We start from the raw sequence: 22,145 nt of genomic DNA, 5'->3' as shown, positions 1-22,145 counted from the left end.
GCTATTAGATACCTAGTAAACCTAACTTCTGATATCATGGCCTAAGACAGGAATGCTCCAGAACTAATAAAGTACTGTTGAATACATTAGGGTTACAAATTATTTAAAACACAAATATTAGAATTATCAGCAACTAAAATCTTTACAGATAAGTTTCTTACGTGATGCCTACTCTCTTCCCAATGCCTAAAAGAAAATTCCAGTAATTTGGCTAGAACTAGTTTCAAGTTGCCAAGGGTCCAGCTGACAATAGTGGAGTGCTCCAGTTTTCATTATTTCTTCAAGTAAGTTCTCATTCATAATTGTTTTTTTTAAGTTATTCTTTAATAGTTGGAGCTGTGTAAACGTGTTTTATATGTTTATATGTTAATATGACAGTGCTTTATTATGTATGTACGGTAAATGTGATGGTTTGTCCCTTAAAAACAGGCTTCAAACTCGTGTAAGTAACTAGACGACTTAAAAAGTGAACCAAGCGACATTTGCCCTGTTAATTAATCCAGAGCTTGAAAAATGTAAACATTCAATGAATGTGCAATTGAGTTGATTTCTGTTAACCTTAAAGGTCACCTTAAAAACTATGAGAAGGAAACAGTGATGTTAACACGATCAAGACCTGTTGGTTGCTTAGGAAACCGGAATAATATATGGACCTCTTTATTCTGATGCATTAAAATTTCTGTAATACATAAAATCCTTCATAAATACATCCTTTTCTAGATGTAATTCATCCATTTATTTATTCCCTCATTTTTATAAAGTAATATTGCACAAGGAAGGATGTTTAATGTGCATAGGATATTTTTCCATTAGAGATACAAACTCTAACCCCATTATATCAGTTTCTCGTATCATATATATGAGAAATGGATTTTGATTGTTAACCTAATGTGACAGTACTTGGTGATATCGTTAACCAAACTAATATTTTATTTCAGCATGGCTGAATATGAATCACTGAATAAATTGATTTTACCCCGCTGTGATCATACACTGTTTCCAGGGGACACTTTTATGTAAGTGTCTGTCATCTCTCTTTCTCAGTTTCATAAATGTTTAGCATACTCCAGTCCATAAATGTGCACTGCAAATTAGTGTAAGCACAAAATAATATTCAATTATCATAAAAATGTAAGAAGCATAAAATGCTCTTTTCTGCTACATGCTGATGAGCTCACTTAAGAGGTATTGTTGTCTTGTCTAACAATAGCTTCTCTTTTCCTTCACAGAAGGCAGAAACCCAGATGACAGTCAGGGTGGTATAATTTGCCCCCACAAAAGTGCTCAATCCTATTTGTGTCCCCTGTCATTCCCTGCAGCTCTGATCTGCAATCTATCTGAGAGTTTTTATGTCCTTATTTTCATATCAGCCCATCTTTGCGCTGCCATTTTACCATCTGTAAATCTCTGTTTTCCACTGTCTGCAGAGAACCTATGATGACACCCCGATAAGCTCAGCCAAGACAGTGGCCAGGACACCAGCCCATCCCTGTTGTCATGACGATGGTATGTATTTCTCTTCTTTCACCATGGTAATGGTGCTGACCTTTAGTGAAGCTTTTCTATACCATAATTTTGACTAATTCTGTTGGGGGAGAAATAAAAATAAGACACAAGTAGATCATTGTGTCAGAGTCAATACTCTTAGCCAAATTTTATTTACCTTTCAGCATAAGGGCAAACATGAATACTGGTGCAAAGTGTAGTTCTTTCTGCAGAGCACCTGTCACAAAGGTAACAACTGAAGCATATTACAGTATGTTTTGAGCTCAAGTAAGAATGTCAATGACTGTAAAGATCTTGGATGAGTTTGCTTAAAAATATATCATCCTTCTCTTGAAGTTAAAATCAGGACAATTCTGCAACTGGAGCCATTTTTCGTATAGTTTTCAACTGTCTCTCAAAAAAACTTCCAAAATCCATTGCCTTAAAAGGTTGTATTTTTTCAGCAAGATCAGGTCTGTTGCCAGAGCTTTTGCTCCAGAATGTTCTTATCTGACTGCATTAAAACCAATTCAGAACTGTGTGCAACAGCTCAACTTCCAAATTATACTCAGTTTGTTGAGCTGGCTGAAAATTAAACTTGTATATTCAAAACCCTAAAATAATAAAACTTACATCAGTTTCAGCATTCTTCAGTTTTATTAATTTAAAGTAATCATAAAATATCTACATCCCTCCCTGAAAAGATCCATTGTAAATCCTAGTTGTTACAATCCAGGTATTAAAGAGGATTTGAACTGCTAACTAGCAAGGCAATGTGTGACTCATTCATCAACAATTCACATTTTTTTTTTGTCAGAAAAATAATTGATTAAAACTTGATCTTGGAGAACCACAAGACAGTCTCTCCTTGTTCACAAATCTTGTTCACCATTTAATAGTTTATTGATCCAAGAGCCTCATTAAACATTTATAGGTGACTGCATAAATGATCATACCATAGTTTGGTTTTGTTCTGTACAAATGTTTTATGTAAACTCCTGTTCTGAGTGCTGAATTTACTTGTGGCTCATTTCCAGCTGTTCTCATTTTGTCATTGATTGGTGGTGGGTTGGCTTGCCTTCATCAATCCTTCCTTAAAATGTGTTTCCAGAATGCATTGTTTTGCCAACAGCACTATCTTCAATGATCTTGTTAAAAAAAATAATTTCTTATGTCATTTCAAAAACATAATTGCTCCTATTTATCAAAGTTCTGCTTAATTCTTTGAATCAATTAAGTTGTGTTGTTTAAAAATGCATTTTTGAGAACTAAAGAACTGATAGGGAGCTTCATACAATGAATGAAGCATTTAGCACAGAGATCAATTTTTTTGCATGTTTGCATTTCTGGAAAAAAGGATCTGTAAATAGTCCACAGCTAAGCAAATATGCAGGCAGGCACCATGTCATAAAAAGCAGCAAGATGACTTAATTTTGTCTCCAGTTAAATAAAAATCAGTTTGTTTAAAGATATGATGTATACTGTTCTCAAGCAATATTTATTCAAGCAAAATCAGCCTGTCCTGTGATTGTTGTCTTTTCACAAGCAACCTTTAACAGCTGGCATTGAAACAGTACAGAGAAAATATAGGGGTTTTTTTGCACACATGTACTATAGTGGACTGGCATTCCATGCAGGAGGAGAGCTCTCAGTCCTGCATTGCACATGGTGCTTCCTGGTTAAGGTCTAGTTTGATGCAACCCTCACTGAGATAAGGGAGTTTCTGCAGATGGATCGATGGATACAAATAAATATTTCAACTGACTTGGCATTTACCTCAATATTTTTGTGCCTTATATATATATACTAAATTATACCAAGCATCAAAAGAAACGAATCACTTGTAATTGCAAAAAAAATCGCAAAGTCATTATCAGGAAAATATTTTTGTAGCAGGTCTCCTGACGTTGTATTGCACAGATATAACATTGATAGATTTATTAGGCTCATTAACATTTGTTATCAACAGGATTGACCATAAGGGTCTCGCCTGTGAAAGTCACAGGAATATTATGTGATTACAGTCCGAACCAATACAAATTACATCTGTGAGGCACGCTTGGTACAGGGTTGTAGATGACGTCTGGTGGAATCTTTGCCCTCTCATACAGCCTGGGCAACGTGTGCCACATGTCATCTCAGTTTATCCCACAAATGTCTGCCTCAAGTCTGGAGAGTGGGGCATCACTGTCACATTCTCATCTTGCAAGAAAGCTGCTGTTACACAAGCATTAGAGGAATTGTACTGTCCTGAAGAATGAGCCCACAGGAAGGGCAGCAAGTGAAGTTCCTCAATGTGCAGTAGGGCCATGGAGTCATGTTACTGTCAAGCACTATAAGTGGAGCTCTATAAACACTCCTACCCTGACCATCACACTTAGACCTCCTCATCGTTTGGTCTGTTGTACCAATACTTCTGAACCAGTGCTCCACATCCACTGATATCAGTATCACTGATTCATAACTAAAGGGGACTTTACATCAAGGTGTTGCTCCAACATATCACTGGAGCAAAGGTGTTCTTTTCTTGATAAGACAGGTATATTTGCTCCTTTATGTGTTTTTCTTTTATGTTTTTCCCCATGACATTTACATTAAACAGGTTAATTTTCCTCATCACATGTTCCCAATCATCTCTCTCACTAATGAGATTTAGCATTAATCCAACAGTAAAAAGGTGACCATACAAACACGGTGATACGTTTCTTCTGATGCTAGCTCTGTATGTATTTTAATCATTCATACCACATATCCATGGCATGTCACATAAAGAAAAGATTCTGCTTTCTACTTCATTACTTTTTTTTCTGATAATATTATTGTCTGCTTACTGTCATAATATGTTACAATAGAGTTTGACTAGAAAATTATGGAGTAGCATAAATTAGGCTAGATGCAAGAGGTCTTTTCTCACTCATATTGCACAAGAAATTAGACAAAACAAAAAAAGAAAAACCAAAGTTCTTTAGTTCATTGGTTGATATCTGTGATACATCTGTGATCTGTCATGTAGTTGGAACTGTTGACTGTCTTTAGTGCTTCTCTGCTTCTGAGAAGAATGAAATGCTGTTTGTACACCATGGCATTTAGGCTCACACAATGCAATGCACTATATTTAGTTGTAGATACAGTGCCAATTTAATGTGCCGTTTAAGGATGGCACAATAGAATTAAAACCAATGAGTACGGGTAATCCAATCAAATCTACACAATCCAAGGCTATACAAAAGTGTATAATCTCTCAGTCTACTTAATAATGTCTGTCATTCTCTATCCCTGTAGAAGAAGTTGCTAAGAAATGAAGCATTGAGCATTTGCAACACAGAAAGGCCACACATCACAGCTGATTGGCTGTCACCAACCTACGGTGCCTCTCTCAAAACCGAACCCCTGGCAGACTGTGACTAAGAATATGTACACAGGTAAGGCCTGAAAACAACAGGGAAAGATAATGTTTCACAAGTAAGCCACTGTAATTCAACTGTGTATCTTCAGAATTGTGTTGTTGAAATATCCAGATGACAAGAGAAAAGCCTTAAAATGTTAAGGTATAGACATGGGGCTGTCTCTCAACATGTGTAATGTTAACCATAATTTAAGTATAAGTATTGTTTGTTTTGTGTTAGAAGCTAAATTTAAATTTAACAAATTATTTTTATGTAAGGATTAATACTGGGAATACAGCTGAGCTACCATTTTTATTTCCTTTTTATTCCAGTCATATGGTACTGTACCTCATATGGTATGGAACCTGGTACGTTACTGTTAAGCATCCAGCAGAGGGCGCAAAAGGGATAAAAGCCATAAAAATGTTCAAGCCACTCACGGTTAACATGACCGTGTTTTTGCTTAACATATACATTGTGACAGTATCGGTAAGAAGGAACTTTTCCAGCAAACTGCTTTCCTCCATTGAATGAGTTAACTGAACTGAAGCACAAGTTGATCTCTTTCCCTGTTTTCCAGAGGTTTCATATTGAAAACAAATTAGTCTGAAAGAATGCCAATGTCCGTCTTGAAATTATTGCAAATTATCTGTTCCCTTTTTGCCCAGCTTCTCCAACCATCTTGAAATGTTTGGGGGCTGAAGTTCAGTAGGCGTTCTCTGCCCTCTTTTTCTACATTCAGACTAGTTTCTTTTTTGTATAGTGAACAGAATTTAGATACGCCCTACGACATGTATATTTTAAAAATATAAAAATGGTTACAAATGAGAGGCCATTCGGCCCACGTAGTTCACAAGTTCAGTCATCCAGCCCTTTCCTGAAGCTAGGCGTGAGCTTCAACATCATGATCAGGGATCCTCCTGACCCCCAAAGGACTCTGTGTCTCCTGCTCTCACTTTGAAATTCATTTGCACTCAGTTTTGGCTTGTGTCTTTGTGCTCGTGTATTAATATTTGCTCTAAATAAGTCCAATGGGTTGACTGCGTCTTTCTCTTTGATGACTCTAAATAACTAAATTCTTCATAGCTTTTGCTGTTAAGAAGGCTCCACAGCCGAAACGTTGTGTTTTCTTTCTTCTCTTTTCAGCATGGAATAAACCTATTACTTGTTCCTTATGAATTCATGTTGGCACTTCTCTTCCAAATGAGGTACTAAACCCTGAGTAAATTCCATTTTCACCAAATTACAAGACTTGAGTCAGTATATTGTTATCCCAAAAAACAAAACACTCTATGAATCAAAAATCTTATCTGCTTGCTGAAATGTAAATTATTTATGTGGCCAATGTGCTATTGAGCTAAAACTTGGGCAGGCACATATATTTTCTAATGAAATATATTTTCAGAATGAGGGAAGAAATTTGAGTCTTTCTTTAATCAAATGAGAACCGCATCTTCCCCCAAACCACTATTTTAAGTAAAAGGAAAATAATGCTATGATTCGTATGTCAATGGGTTAAATTTAACTGCTAATTAGAACCAAAATGAGTTAACCATAGCTGCCCAGCTGTGTCAGTGAAATTGTCACTTAATACACTAGACTTGAGAATCCCTCCAGTTTCCACAGTAACTAAGATTAAAATAGAAGCCCAGAATGGTGGGGGTAATTTGAGATCACATTCCTCCTGGAAGGAAGAAACATGTCTTTTGTGGTATAAAAGTGAAAAGCAAGAATAAATATCCTAAGATTAATAAAAACAATTTCTTTTAGAACTGTAGTAAATTAAATTAAAATGCATCACCTGTCAGGCATTGTACAGCTGCTTTTTGTAACCCAAATTATATTCTGCTGCACGTACCTCTTTAGATCACTATATTAGACAGACATTTTCCAGCCAAGACTGAAGTCTATAATAGCATTAGAAAGGATCAGTGGCCTACCCTCTGTTTAAGGTGTGTGCACAGATGCCTGCAAATTGAGCAGTAAGTCAGAATCTCAATGTTCTCTGGAAAGATTAGGGTTATTAGTGTGTAACTTTGAAACAGAAAAAGAAAAAAAGGGATTATTTGTCTTTTAGGTTAAATAAGTCTGTTCAACTATTAAGAAGAAACTTCACAATAAAGATAGATATCAGAAGAACACATTAATAAAAAATAGTTTTAGAATTTGGTTACATTCTAAGAACAGTATTTGAAGGCCTTTAACTCCTGTTTTGTTAAAATATAAGAGCATTTTCCTTGGACAGATTCATGAAAAATACAATATGTGCATTCAAACAGTCATTACAAAGCAAGAGGAAGCAGAGCAACAATATTAGACATAAAATAAGAAAATTATTTTATGACTCATGTAAGCCTTTCTCTAATAATCCCACAAGAAGTGGCTCACTTAAAACCCTTTGTACATGGCCAGAATAAAGGCTGTTTTTTAACCCAATTACAGCCCAAGCACTGCATGTGGTTTCAGCCAGTAGAGTCCACATTGATCCCTGCAAAACTGCTTTGAAAACAAATGGACTGTGGGTTATTGTTCCCTTGTTACTGCGCAAAGCTTTACACAGCAGTTTATACACAGGCTTGTTGACAATTTCTTTTAAAAGTCCAGATTTATTACTTCTAAGAGATTTCTTGCCGGCTTGTTTGCTGTGCCAGCACAGTGCCAGAGTGATTAGAGTTGCTGTCTTGCAGTGCAGAGGCCCTGGGTTCAGTTCCTGGGGTGCTGTCTGTGTGGAGTTTGTATGTTCTCCCCATGTTCACATGGGTTTCCTCTGGGTGCTCTGGTTTCCTCCCACAGTCTAGAGACATAGTGGTAGGTTAACTGGCATCTGGATAAATTGACACTGGTGTGAGTGTCTATCTATGTGTGAAATGATATAAAAGTTTTATAATTAGAGCATTATTGTGCATTAGAGCAACTGCAATAGCTACAAAATGCAGGTGGTCATTTACCTTACATTTATCTTAATTTCTACTGAAAGATACATTTCTCAAGGTAGATAAGGAACTGAGGCACATGCTCATTTATTTTCAAGTTTCTGAAATGTTTTGATACCCAAAAATGCTTGTTATGTTCGTTCTTGTTATTTTTCTACATCATAATTGTCCGTCATTCCTTCCCACGCACGTTATTAATTTGTATCATTTCCAGTTTAACCCTCAATCTATTCTATCTCCTACACCCCCTCCTTTTCCTGATAAGTGAAAATACAAGGATATTTCTCCTTTCAGAGTTATGGTTCCATGTTCCACTGAATTCCACCATTTCCTTTATTTTTCCGTCCCAACACACCACAAGTCAACAGTAATGTATCAGTTCAAATATCCTGAAAATATTATATGTCGTATATGTGCAATCTGGCCATGCAAAACTAAATTTAAAATAATCAGAATGAAAACTAACAAACAGCAATATGAAGACTGTATAATTAAATATTTTTCTAAGTACCATACATTTTCCACTGTTCTCACATACAGCACATAATAGAACAAATATGAGATCCTGCTTTTATTCCATACACTTTGTACATTTGAATATGTACTCTGAATCGGTATGCTTTGGCTGTTTTTAAAATGACTGCCCCAGTTTAAATAACATATAACACACTTTTGAATGGAAAACCTCAGGCAAAATAATGCAGCATTTATTAGACTGTTATTTCAGTGTCCGATATGACCTCTACTAATTATCATTTTCTTTTTAAATATTTAAAAAGTTTGCTTTGGAGCTTCCTCCCACAGAACCTCTTTCATGTACCACTGTGAGATCCCAGTGGGTTAGATATCCTTAATATTAATAAACTGGGTAACATACAGTATCTCTATGAGAAGATGAACCCTGGGCTTTCATCTTGGATAGCAAGTAGCCAAAGTGCATTTGTTGTGTGCGAGGACTGTCTTCAAAAAGGCTCAAGGCATAATAAAAACAATGTAAAATTCAAGCTGTCTAATATCATACACGAGAGATGCCGGCCCTCCAAAACTGGTTGATGTCAGCAGTCTTTGGACAGACAAATGATCTAAATTAAAATCAAAGGAAAACAAATCTAGCGCCATTTTTATGCTATATGTCTGACTTGAAAGCCATCTCAAAATTGCGAATCCAGAAAGACATTACCCATATTTTAAATATTGCAAGTCAGATCAACAAAAATAAAATGTGCAGAGTGAAATCATTCACAGGTGAATAAAGTGAGTGTATAGAGTATAATACCCCAATTGTAGTATTAGTAGCAGTAGTATTTCATTTTTATCATTTAGAACCATCCAGGTTGTTATGATTTCAGATGCATATTTTACTTTTCCAAAATATTTTCTTTAAAGCGGCATTGATTTACATTGAATTGTAATTATATATATATGTAATATAATTATTTACAACACTATTTTAAACAGAGATTAGATTGTATTTGTGTTGTTTGTTAGTTAGAATATCAAATCTAGCATTTCTTATTTAAGGCATAAGTTTTTTTTATTGGTTGCATATTACAAATCAAGATAAAGCAGGTCAGATTCTTGTATGACCTGCTGTTTCTGTTAGTCTTTTGTGGACATCCTTCACTCATTATCAGAACGCTGCTTATTCTTGGCAAGTGTTCAGGAGCCCAGTGCAAAGCATAACTACACCCTGGATGTACAGCCAAAAGCATACAGGGACAATTTACAAGCACTACTTAATCTCGCCAGCATGTCAATTAAAGATTGGAACGAGCATCTAAAAAAACACATGCAAACATAGCAATACCATTCAAACTTCACACTGCAGACACCCCCATCTGCAATCAAACTCAAGGCCCAAGAGATGAAAAGCGATAGTTTTGTCCATCACATCACAATGCCACCCATTTTTGGATATCTTCTTTGTTATAATCTACAGGTAGATGCTTGACAACTGGGCCAATTCTTCTACCTTGGCTCTAGAATAACGAGCAGGTGGTTAGGGATTGCGTCTTCAACTAATAAGCAAAAAATACATCTTTCACAGCAAGAATTATTGCACTTTTCTTATGTGTCCTGTATATCTTATTTCATGGATGATGCCATCGTCTCCTATGTGCTATCTATTTTTTTTCTCAGAAGTTCATGCTAGGTAAGCGGTCCTAGCTGGAGCAAAGAATTAACAGCACATTGTTAAGCGCCAAAGGAACACTCTTCAACAAACTGGCAGCCTGCTTGATTGAACCTGCGAAATCAACAGTATAAGAAATATATCCTTTCCCTAATGACTGTTACCAGCCTAGATATCTCACCTTTCTATTTTAATACCAACAGGGAAATCAGAGAAAGGACACCAATTAAGTTTAAAATGTCTCTGCAAGCCTGAACGTAATTGCTCTTTTTTCCTTTAATTATCTTTTCTAACACTGTATTCTCTTCAACAGGGGGTATGGTACTGAGTCACAGAAACAAACAGTATATAGCAGATCATTGAGAAACACTGTCAATGTCCAGAGTGTTTTTAATTGGATGTAAAATATTCACATCTATTCATACTGTACATATGCATATATGATTATGTACTCTTGGTTTTAGAATACTCAATAAAAGAATGTAAAACATGGATATATTTATTTGAAAGCAAAGACAAGCCTTATCTGTTTAACTCTCTAAGTTGTGGAAAAACATAAACTGAACATTTTCCAGTTTTTTGTGCAGTTCTTGTTCCACCTAATTTTTCGGTCTTGTTTTTGATAGGACGAGCTGTATTTTCAGTTTAACTATTTTTATCAGTAGTACATCAAAAACTGGCAGAGAACTACACTTAATTTATTCCAATTGTAATTGCACACACACAGTATACAGTATGTAGTATATACCAAACATCATAAGAAAGTTACTTATAAGTGCAAATCACGAGATTACTATAAAGGTAATGATAGCCTTTTTGTAGCAGTTTACATTGACATTTTATTGATCAGTCATGGTGGGTAGATCTATTGTGCAGATTGATGTTTACCATCAACAGGATTCAGAAAGAGATTGTCTACTGTGAAATCCAAAGGCTGGTACAGTAGCTTGTGTGTCCACTGCTAAAAACAGAACAAGGTCTACATCTGGAATGCATGCTTACACCAGACTGCAGATGCTGTCTTGTGGTATTCTGTCCCATTGCTCTAGTAGACCTTGAATAGTCATAAGCCTGTTCACTGGTCTATGGGCCACAGGTACCCACTGTAGATACCAGCCCATCCTACAAATGTTCAGTGGGCTTCAAGTCTGGAAAGTAAGGCCTCTACAACATATATGCCACTTTCTAATCTTGCAAGAAAACTGTTTATACATGAGCAACAAAAGATTGACATTGTCATGCTGGACTGTTGCCATATCGTGATATCAGCGTAAAGCCACAGGACATGTACCAAGTCAGGTCCAGCAAAGAGCCATCAATTACTACAAATGGAGTTCTGTAGCAACTAGACACTCCTATCCTGATGAAACTTGAATTGGTTCCCGTTGATGTGTCAGTCTTACTTAATAATAACTGTAAAATTCTGTGCCTGTTCACATTCATCAAGGTGTTCTCCACAAAACTTTGAGTAAACACTAAAGAGGGCCTGACTACACCATTGGAGAGTCTATGTGTGTTGGTCTAACATACTGACGACACAAAGGTATTGTATTCTTTATAAGCAGGGCATATCGTGTTTTCCATCCTAGAATTTCTCCAGGCTTGACATTCAACAGGGTAAGTTACCCCCTCACCTGTATCCAATCACCTAATTTGTGATGTGATTAAGTTCTTATGCAACAAAGTCACTCAAATGAAGCACACAGCAGTCAATCATGAATGATCGTCTAACCAAAATGACACCAAAATGTATTTTTTCTAAAACTTTCCATGCATAAATACAGTTCTAGATTGCTTTTAATAGTATGGATTCTGGTCTAGTCAAAATGTGAGTATTAGCAAACATTGCAAAAACTGCAGAGTAAATTCATGAGATTTAGATACAATTCAAGACTGGACTAAAACCTGACAGGTAGACAAGTGCAGGGTGTCCCAAACGATAATAAAATCATCAACTATAAACTGTAAACTGAGTTTGAAGAAACCACTTGTGAAAACGTTTATGTTTATTTAGATACTATTTTACTTATTGACAATACTGCGAACCAATGAAAAAGAAAATGCTAGAATTATTATTAAGAATACTGTGGAATTAAAATTAAGGGATAATTTGTGAGAACAGTAAAATGCCTTAGTAAGACCTTGTTTAGAATAGTGAGTAACATTTTGATCACCTCATAGTAAAAAAATCAGTCCAAAAAAATAGACCAGATACCTTCTTGGCATTAGGGAAATGTACTACACAGACGGGCAAAAAGGAATGAACCTTTTTAATCCTGAACAGTGAAAACTACAATGGGACATTATACAAGTGCTGTCAGTCCTCAAAGGAACAAGGACAAACCAGTGAACTTCTTCAGAATCAACATTAAAGCATGAACCAGAGAGTACAAACAGAAACTGTGTGGAAGTACATTTTAAAAAAAGGAGAGAACAGTAAGCGTTTTTTCCAATAATTTTGGACATTTGGAAGAAGTTACCCAGTAACCCAAGTTGCCCAGGATCAATTGACTACTGCAAACCAAACTAGATCTTGTTTGTATCTATTCTTATAGTAAAGACTTAATGTTCCCTGCAATTCCTTTTTGAATTCCCTTCAGGTTTCGATTGAACGAAAAAAAAAGAACAAGCTAAATGAACCGCAACCATAACAAAATGTTTTGATGATATTACCGATATTTATAGCATGTTATAGTTCCTAAGGTCCAGTAACCTTTAAACTGATTTCATCGTTCCAATTTTATTGGGTAATCAAAATCAAAGCTCAGAGCCCATTCACGTTAAATGTTTTGCGCTGCAAAAAAAAAGCCCGCATTTCTATTAGAAGTAACGTTTTTGATAAAATGTAGGTACACGCAATACAAAAATTAAATACAATAATAGTATAAGGCGTTTAACTTATAAAACGTATATTTTACGACCAGGCCATTTCATGAAAAGCTGAAACCATTGAGACAGCGATAGAAGGGCAGTGGTGTGCTTCTGCCCAGCTAGACGCATAAGTAATGCAGCTGCGGCCGCCACCCGCTTTCGGCCAGTCGCTGCCTCGAACTCGGAGGGAACTTTCGGTTTCTGTTCTAGGAAAGCCGGGTGGTGGTTCTTCCTGTGCCGCAGAACAGCAAAGGGCTCGTAGTATAAAAGTTCCTCCCCGGCGAATATCACGCAGACACGGAGACTGTGTGCAAAGCACCGCGCAGGCATGTCTTCCGACGACGATTTAGTTTGCGACTACGATTCGACCTGGGAATCTGAAAGCGAGGAAGATGACCCTGGGGGAAATGGAGCGCGGAGATCTATATCGAGCAAATCTCAGAAAAGCTGGAGTTTTGTATGTTTGTTTGGTTTTTTTTTAAATATAAATCTCGTTAGAAAATGAGATTACTAGTAGACCTCATCTCAGTCTGGAGTGATACAGCTTACAGGAGATCTGTTTTGGTTTGTGTAAGCTTAGCACCTACAGTATATGAACGTTCATAGTACCTTTATAAAATATACGGGGAAAAACAAGAATTAAAACTGTTTAAATCTTGATTTTGGCAGAGTATAGCTTAGTGCAACGTAACACATTACGGTTTCCTCTCATTTTATGTATTTCTTTGCATTTTATGCATTAATACCTAAAGAAGCAATGTATCGCTAAACAAGAACACCGTAAATCTGTTTCCGACAGTCTTATGTGGTGCTCAAAATAAATCTAATATTGCATTTCCCCCATGTTTTCTGAGGGTTCCGCCTGACTGTGCTTTGTCATGTTGGACGGCAAGTTAGAAGGACCAAATCATCTTGTCTTCGGCGACTGCGCGAACAATTAATATCATTTTGAATACATTCCAGCATCTTGCCAGTGCGATTTTCACTTTCCATTTCCGCTAACAGAAAGCTAAGAGACCAGAGAACGTTGCAAATCCGGTTGGTGATGTTGTCGGTGCAGAAACAACTTTCTCAAAACCCTTGGGCGGTTGCCAATGTACAGATATTTACACAGTGGTGCTTAGACTGCCAGAATTTTTCATTGATTTTTTTTTATTAAAAAGGGAGGTTGTGCATAGTTACATACCGACTTGCTGGGAATCCTAAATGAGTGCACATACACTTATCGTTTGTGACATCTTCTAAAGTGGAGCTATAATGGTTTGACATTCTAGAAAAGGCCATCTGGTGTATCACTAGTCATTATTGTTAATTATGCATCATGATTGCCATTTTGCCTCTATATTTAAATAGGTATGAAAGCCTAAATCAGCTTTCACGTTTAAGTAGAGATGACATCGGTACATCAGTTTGCTCTTTTCTGTTAAGGTAGTCTTTAATTGGTGAAGTTTCAAACGAATTTAGTGTATGTTGATAATGTGTAAAAACAGTTAAAAATTCATGCATGTAGTCTGTGCATTATGTTTAATATTTAAGACTGATAAAACTTTGTCTATTTTTTCTAAGAATTTGTTTTCTAAGAATTTGTTTTGATAACTTTATGTATGAAATAGATCGATATAAAGGGCGTAACAGGCTAATTGAAGCAGTGAAGGAAAATATTTTTTTAGAGATCAATTTAAATTGTCAACTTAAATCAAACACTATCTCTGGTTGTGCCTCATAGCCAGAAGTTTCATGTGTATTTCCCAGTCATTGAAATAGAAATTCTGTTCCCCTGTAGAGTGTCTTTATTAACAGGTACCATCCTTTGAGAAGTCTGGTCTTGCAGTCTATTTGTTTTAAATAGCCAAGAGCACAAATGTGTAGCATTACATTGTAAGTCTTTTGTGTAATCTGCTGTAGCCTTAAATACAGTATTATGTAACATTAGAAAAGTTTTCTTCCATTCTTTGGCAGAGATGCGATATAAGCAGATTGCTCTGTCTTCCTCAGCATGTCCCTTCTTGTGCCACAATCTTTCAATGCTTTTAAGGTTTCTAAAAAATGTCAGGCAAGTGCATTAATACGGTATTAATTGCAGCCCTTGTGGTAATGTAGCCTCATAATGGGAAAGTCTTTAATTGGGCTGTAAAAAACACAATCAACAGCTGAGAAAGCACGAGAAGGATAATGTGCCAATAGCTACCGTACAGGCCTCAATATTTGGGCAAGCCCTCTGTCATCCATTACTAATTGATGCCTATTAAGTACTGTACTGGAGATAAATGTTGCCAGCCCTCATAGAAGATGAGCAGGGCGCCACACAGTGAGCAGAAATGTAACAGCTATGCAACAGAATGTGAGGAATGTTGTGCGGGTTGTGTTTGTTAGTGCTTCTCCGTTTCATTTATGCAGACAAAGAAAGCATCCATAGCAGGGGGCTGTCAATGTGCTTATCCCGAGAAGAGCTTTTCTTTTAGCACAGACATGAGCTACCTTTCCTTTGAAGAAAGAATCATGACTTGTCATGGTGTCATTGGAAAGACGGTGTTTACTATGGGCAAACAGTCTGATTCTTCAGGGACAAAACAAAAATAGGCATACGTCAGAAAGCCCAAGTATCACTTTATCTTCCTGTTTGATGTTAAAATCTTTAATCTAAAATATGTCAAGATGTTGCGTAATTACTTTTAAAAGGTCTGCTTAGGGGCCTCTGGTTTTCTATTGATTGACATTTTCTTCACACAAATTATTTTTCTTATCTATTCTAAGAAAAACAAGTTTTAAGATGAATGGATTTTGTCTTCAGAGAGTTTTGATCCTCCTGTTTGTTTTCACGGAAAAAGTTACCTTTATGTTTTCCAGAGCTTTTTCCAGCCTTCTCGAAATCAGCGTGCTGCAATGGACATGCAGAACTATAGGCATGGATATCCAGTAAGTGCTGTGCTGTTATTGTTAAAAAATAGTATTTTGTCTGTATTCTGATGATTGTGAATGTGAATTCAAGATTGCAGTATACAGAATTTCAAAAAATGATTGGCTTGTTTTTAAAAACTTTGTAGTTTTAAAAACTGTCATGAATGATTATTGGCTGAAAATGCTGTTTGTTTGAGTCAGTCCCTTCCTGTTCTTCTCACACATTTTGTAAAAGAGAAATGAGGAATTCGGAGTTTCTGTTCAACAAACCTCCATATCCCTTTAGAAGTGGACTAGTGGTTACTTCTAAAACAAAAGGTTGAAAGTGTTTTTTTAAATTTTGAGTTGCCCGTTTTTTATTGTTATATTTACCTGATTTTGGAATCACCATTTTGTTATACTCATTTCAGAATCGCCAGTTGTGTTTTTCACCTCTTGGCTCATAGCTACAAATACCACACCCCTACGCAGGAGAGAATGGGGAAGTGCAGGCAGGCTTCTCTGACCTGTCCGCCTTCGAGCTGCTCCGTTTTTAACGTCGCAGTCAAATCAGCCCCAGTCTGAAGAGAGCGCACATTTCTCACTCTCGTCCCAGCCTGACAGCCACACAAATCCGCAGGCATGCTGGAGGTCACAGGGGTTGCTTATCTTCCCTGAGAGGGCCTAGTTGTCTATTTCCACCTTTCAGTCCTCATACTTATTTAGTACGTTTCTGGACACTCCACTCAAAGCGCTTTACAGGTAATGGGGACTCCCCTCCACCAAAACCCATGTGCAGCCCCACCTGGATGATGCTACAGCACCCAAAATGCACCAGTGCGCTCTCCACACATCAGATATCAGTGGGGAGAAGAACAAAATAATGGGGCCAATTCATAGATGTGGATTATTAGGAGGCTGTGATTCCTTGTTAATTTACAGATCTTAAACCGATTTGTCAGTGGCAGAAGAGATTTCAAGTGGGATCATCAAAACTGAAATTTGAACACTATGTACTGTATTATATTAGAGAGCAATAACAGAAAGGTAGGTTTTCCTCACTGTTAGTAGTGTTTTAAATCTTTGTGTTTTGTCCTCATGAGGGTACACCTTTAGTGCAAAGACAACTTATTTGTTTTGTTTTTCTTACTGTCCAACAGGATTTTCAGGAAAATGAGGAGTATTCACGTGGAAAGATGTTCAATTTGAAGTTCTACCTGAATGAAATTGGCACTGAGCCAGATGGTATGTCATAATGCTAATTTGCATTTAGCTACAAAACTGAAGAATTTTAAAAGCTGTTCTGAGATTTTCTGTTGTAATTATTTTATCTTGTGCCTTTCTTTGCTTTCATTTAGTTGAAAAACCTGATATTTAATGCTAGACTGTATTATAAGAAATTCTATAAAACAGGGTTGGCCATTTGACCCCTCTAGCTGAATTAGGTGCTAATAGCTAATTGATCCAAGGATTTCTTCTTGCCAGTTCTTGAAGGAAGCTGTGGTATCATCTTTGACAGCTTCAACTGTGATATAGTGGGCAAGCAAGAGGAAATTAAGTTTAGGATAGTTCAGGACAGGGAACAAGACTTTCTGTTCTCAGTAGTGTCTCACACTTTGCACCTTGGAGCTGATGGAATTGAATCTTTTAAAAAAACAGCTTGATGGAATGGCTATTTTAAAATGTTCTTTAGTGAAAAGGCGTAACTAACTGTCCATGGTCTGTTTTACCAGAACGTATTATATTCAGAATAATCAGTCGGTACTAAATCTCCTGTTGAATACTGTGAGGAAATCAATATATGAACTGCCCCTCCGTGACCCAATCAGAAGAGCTAGTTAGCCTATCGCTCTTCTCCCCCCTGAAGTACAGGAGTTGGTGCCATGAACTGCCAAGCAAAGAATCAGTTATTGATCCCAGATTTGTACACTGTTGGCAAACTTTTTTGTGTTTGCTCATTACAAATAGCAGAAGACTTTAAAATGTATGTACACAAAAGGAAAATGAAAGGTTTATTGGAATGGTGTAATCAATACCCAAGATTAAAAGTCCCATTTTCTTCTTGCGTTAATTTCTCTAGGAATAATGATCAAAGAATTTCTCCAAAACTGGAAGCAAGACTATAAGAAATTGGAAAGAAACCATTCCTACATTCAGTGGTAAGAAATTTTCAACTTCATTTATAGAAGAGGATAATATTAAGAGTATATACAAAAGTAAAAGTATTTATTAAATGATCAGAAGGTGGTGAACTTCTGGATACAATAATGTTGTTGTAATTACCAACTTGCAGGTTGTTTCCTTTACGTGAGCCAGGAATGAACTACATGGCCTATGAACTAAGCAGGGAAGAAATTGAGGTGAGTGAACAAAAGAACAAACAACGTCTGCAAATTTGTTGAAAAGGTTTGTCAACCATTGCTTGAAAACCTTTGCTTTCTGTCATTTTTTTGTAGGAATTTCATAAAAATGAAGTAGCCAAACAAAGACTTATCCAGTCTTATGAGCTCATGCTGGGATTTTACGGTATAGAGCTGGTGAACCAGGAGACTGGAGAAGTGAAGCGAGCTTGGAACTTCGAGGACCGATTTGATAATTTAGACCGGTTAGTGAAAAGGCTGGTTCATTTATTAGGTGCATTTAAGCTGCCAGTTGTGATCAGGATCAATGTACTATTCCAATACATTGAATTGCATTGGGATCAGCAGTGTATATTTACACTGTCACCTTGTCTGGGTAAGCTTTCGCCCTCCACTCTCAAACTGTTCACACAAAACCCACACTGTTTTGTGTGAACAGTTTATGTAGAGGTCTGGAGTTCACGTGGTGATAGGATTCCCGCCACAATGTGAACCTATCACCTGAGGAACTCAACAAACTGAAGGAGGTATTTCCTGTTTCCTTAAGAAACGGGTAAATATTCAAACACCCAGTAAAAATAAAATTTACAGGTAAAGCATTTTGGTGAATCTCAGCCTTTTAATTCTTGACCAGAGCACAACGCATTTTTACAAAAGAAAAATGCTTACACCCAGAACTTTTGAGATGCTGTCAGTTATAATCTTATAACACCATTGTCTCTTCTCCACAAAAAAAATGAATAGAACTTGTCAAATTTACTGCCTACATACAAGCCTTCATTAGGACACACACCATTGGCTACACGGTGGTCTTATACATCCTAATAAGCTGCTAGCTTTCCATGTGAGGGGTAGTCTTATTTATTTCTTAAACCAATCAAGAAATAAATTATTCTATCTTGCTAAACAGTTAATGTATTTCAATTAACCCATAATAATAATAATTCCTTACACTTAGTGCTTTTCTAGACACTCCACTCAACGCACTTTACAGGTAATGGGGACTCTTCTCCATGAAGGGGCCCATGAAGAACATCATGTGTATGATAGTGCAGTTGATAAGTTTTTAAATTCTGTGGCTGTTAGCACTGCCAGGGGATCACGTCTAAACTAGACACAGTACCTTTCACTCTGCTATCAGTGTAGTTGCAGTGCCAGATTTGATCAGGATCAAATGTTAAAATTCAAACTGATAGTGTAAATGTGCCTTTTGAGCACTGTCAATTTTTTCCTCATCCCACACCATCCCAACTTAGACAATCCTTTTTAAATTCCACTTAACAGAAAAGGGGGGGATCAAAGAATGTATGGATTAATGTTGCTCATTTCCAAGTGTACTTGCGTGTGAATTGATTTTATTTTTAATGTTTTGCTAGCATAATCCTTAAGTGTTATAAGAAACACTCCTTTGTCTCATTTCTCTTACAGTCAACAACACTGTAACAATTTGTTTAATTCTTTTCTTTGCCAATGCTTACAGAAACATGCACAACAATCTTCGCATAACCCGTATCCTGAAGTGTCTGGGCGAGCTGGGGTTTGAACACTATAAGGCTCCGCTGGTCAAATTCTTCCTAGAAGAGACTCTGGTGAATAAGGAGCTGAGCAGTGTGAAACGCAGCGTTCTGGACTACTTCTTGTTCTCTATTCGAGACAAGAGGAAGCGCAGGGAACTGATCGAGTACGCCTACCAACACTTCGAGCCCAAGGACAAATTTGTGTGGTGCCCCCGGAGGGTTCAGAAACGCTTCGCCAGAAAGAGATCAGCGGACAGCAGTGAGGTCTCGGCTTCCGAAGGCAACCGGAACAAGGAAGTTCATCCTGGGAAGGGACGCGTAGTGGACAAAGGGAAGGATAGCAAGGAGGAGGAGCAAGGTAAACCAGCTGAAGAGGGGATGAAAAATAGGTCAGAGGAGAAATGCAATGACTACAAAGTGAAAGGAACATTCGCTGATGACGCAGGTCAAAGTAATGAACAGATAAGTCTGTCTGACAACGCGCAGTCGGAACTTTTACCAACATCTGCAGAAAACAGGCAAAAAGAGGCCGGTACAGGTGATGGAAAAGATGATGTCAAAGGGAACAGCGAGCTGCCAAAAGACTGCAATTCAACCAACGTTGAGGAAGCGGCATCCCCTCAGGACTTCGGATTTAAAGGTAAACAAGAGAACGAAAGTAGAGATGAGGGAAGAGGAGAAACCGAGAAAATAGGCAGTGTTGTAGATGATGATCAACATGAAAACAATGATGAAGCAGAAGCTGGAGATGGAAAAAATAAGAAGATGACGCCATGTGAGCACAGCCATAGTTCCTTGACTATCATGCCAGATTCTGAACAAAGTGCAACTGAGAATGACCAAAATCACAGATCACCTGAAGATCAATTGGAAGATCCTCAAGATGCAACAGTCCCGGGAACTCAACAAAACCAGGAACCAGCTCGAACACCAAGCCAACCGGAACTAATTGAACAATCTCTGACTGACGGTACAGATGCAGAAGAAACACCAGATGGCATAAATAGATCTGCAGATGTGAGCATTCCTAAGTCAGCTCCGATAACCAATGAGAACTCTAATCAGAAAAGTGGGAATGGCAAACGTACATCCACTCTGTCCAAGGAGGAAGACATGGATGTTGACTCAGTGAACATTGATGCACACAACAATTCAGAGTCAGAAATGGAACAGGGAGATTAAAATGGTGATAAGTTTACAACCGATCACATCAATCTGTTATGAAATAATAAAACCTAAATATATTAAATGAAGGAGATTTTATGTACCAAGACACATTCTTCCTTTAAAAGTTCCTCTGTAGGTTAAGCTCCTTTATATGACCATAGTTTTTAAGTTCTGTTTTATAGTCTTAAAAGACTTTCTGAATAGACTGGCTAGTAGAAGAAAATTGAATTTTATTAGCTCCCACACCAAAATTAAATCCAGAAATCAGATGCATTGCCCATCACAAATTCTGTGTCACTTAAAGGCAGAGTTCTGCATGGTTTCATCATATACTAGATTTAAAGTTTTGTTATTGTTGAGTGGCTCAAAAAATTGATATAGTGCAGTGGTCATGTTTCCCCTTGGCCGTAGCCTGAAGTATGTCTATAACTACAAGTCTACAAAATGCAGTACATATTAACATATTAAAGCCTTGAACCCAACAGTTATCTCCCTTTACAAGTGTCACCTGAAATTATTTTTTGTATAGTCTGAATAGGAGAAACATTCTGACTTCTTGTATATAATGGCAGAATTATATGCATAGCCATTTGTTACTACTGCTATATGGTTTGAATGATGATTACTTTGAGTACAGTACTTTGAGTCATAATATTTTCTCCAATTGTTGTAATATCTTGTGTTGTTGTTGAAATGTGAGTTTATTGGATGTAAGAACAGCCTTAAGCATATGTTGTTATTCATGATGCATTACAGTTGTAGGTGCCAAAGTTAATTTTTCCTCACATTTTTTAAAACTGAAATCTCAGGAAGAAAATATTTTGGAGGTGTATGATAAGGTTCTTTCTTTTTCAATATCTTCTCATACAACTATCGTTTATATATATATGTCTTTCAATACTTGAACTACATCTAAATCTCTGTAACAACAAGGCAAGTAGTAATGGAGTCATTTTCTTTGATGCAAATTAAACGTTACCTATTTATCTCGTTTGTTCAGTTCTGTTTAAATTTACAATAAAACGTTTAATATTTAATAATGGAAGTGTTCTTTTCAAACATCTGAGCTCTGGAAGAAGCTAGGAAACAGCAGTGTTTAATTATACCAGCCATAAATGGTTTCTTTAAATAGATCTCTTGTATTTACAGAATTCTGATGCAAAACAATCAAGTACTAATTAATGGTTTATGCATTGTGGTATTGAATGTATGCATACAGTATATGGATGACAAATATAAAGGTCCATCAATTTAATCTAAAATACAGATTTTTGTCACATACAACTGCTCCGCAGGTGAGATCAATAACCTTTCATTGAATACCTGAAAAGATGATAAGATTCCTGGAATATGCACTCTTAAATTTTAAGTATCTTAACGCTAAATCATTTGCTTGTTTTGCACCACTTTCCGTAAAC

At 36.9% G+C, this 22,145-nt stretch overlaps 1 protein-coding gene across 1 annotated transcript; it reads left to right on the top strand.

Annotated features, from left to right (window-relative positions):
- The first annotated feature begins 12,877 nt into the window (after window positions 1-12,877).
- ogfr (opioid growth factor receptor) lies at window positions 12,878-21,764 on the top strand. The gene is made up of 7 exons (XM_088937458.1): window positions 12,878-13,263; window positions 15,654-15,722; window positions 16,844-16,928; window positions 17,764-17,842; window positions 17,977-18,043; window positions 18,140-18,288; window positions 19,524-21,764. The coding sequence occupies exons 1-7, from the start codon at window positions 13,135-13,137 to the stop codon at window positions 20,740-20,742; spliced, it is 1,797 nt and encodes a 598-aa protein (XP_088793584.1). The 5' UTR covers window positions 12,878-13,134; the 3' UTR covers window positions 20,743-21,764.
- The last annotated feature ends 381 nt before the right edge of the window (window positions 21,765-22,145 follow it).

The sequence above is a fragment of the Atractosteus spatula genome, chromosome 19 (genome assembly GCF_055471065.1).
Source record: "Atractosteus spatula isolate fAtrSpa1 chromosome 19, fAtrSpa1.hap1, whole genome shotgun sequence".
Taxonomy (NCBI): domain Eukaryota; kingdom Metazoa; phylum Chordata; class Actinopteri; order Semionotiformes; family Lepisosteidae; genus Atractosteus; species Atractosteus spatula.
Note: the sequence above shows the minus strand (reverse complement) of the source record. Positions and strands in the feature narration are given on the sequence as shown.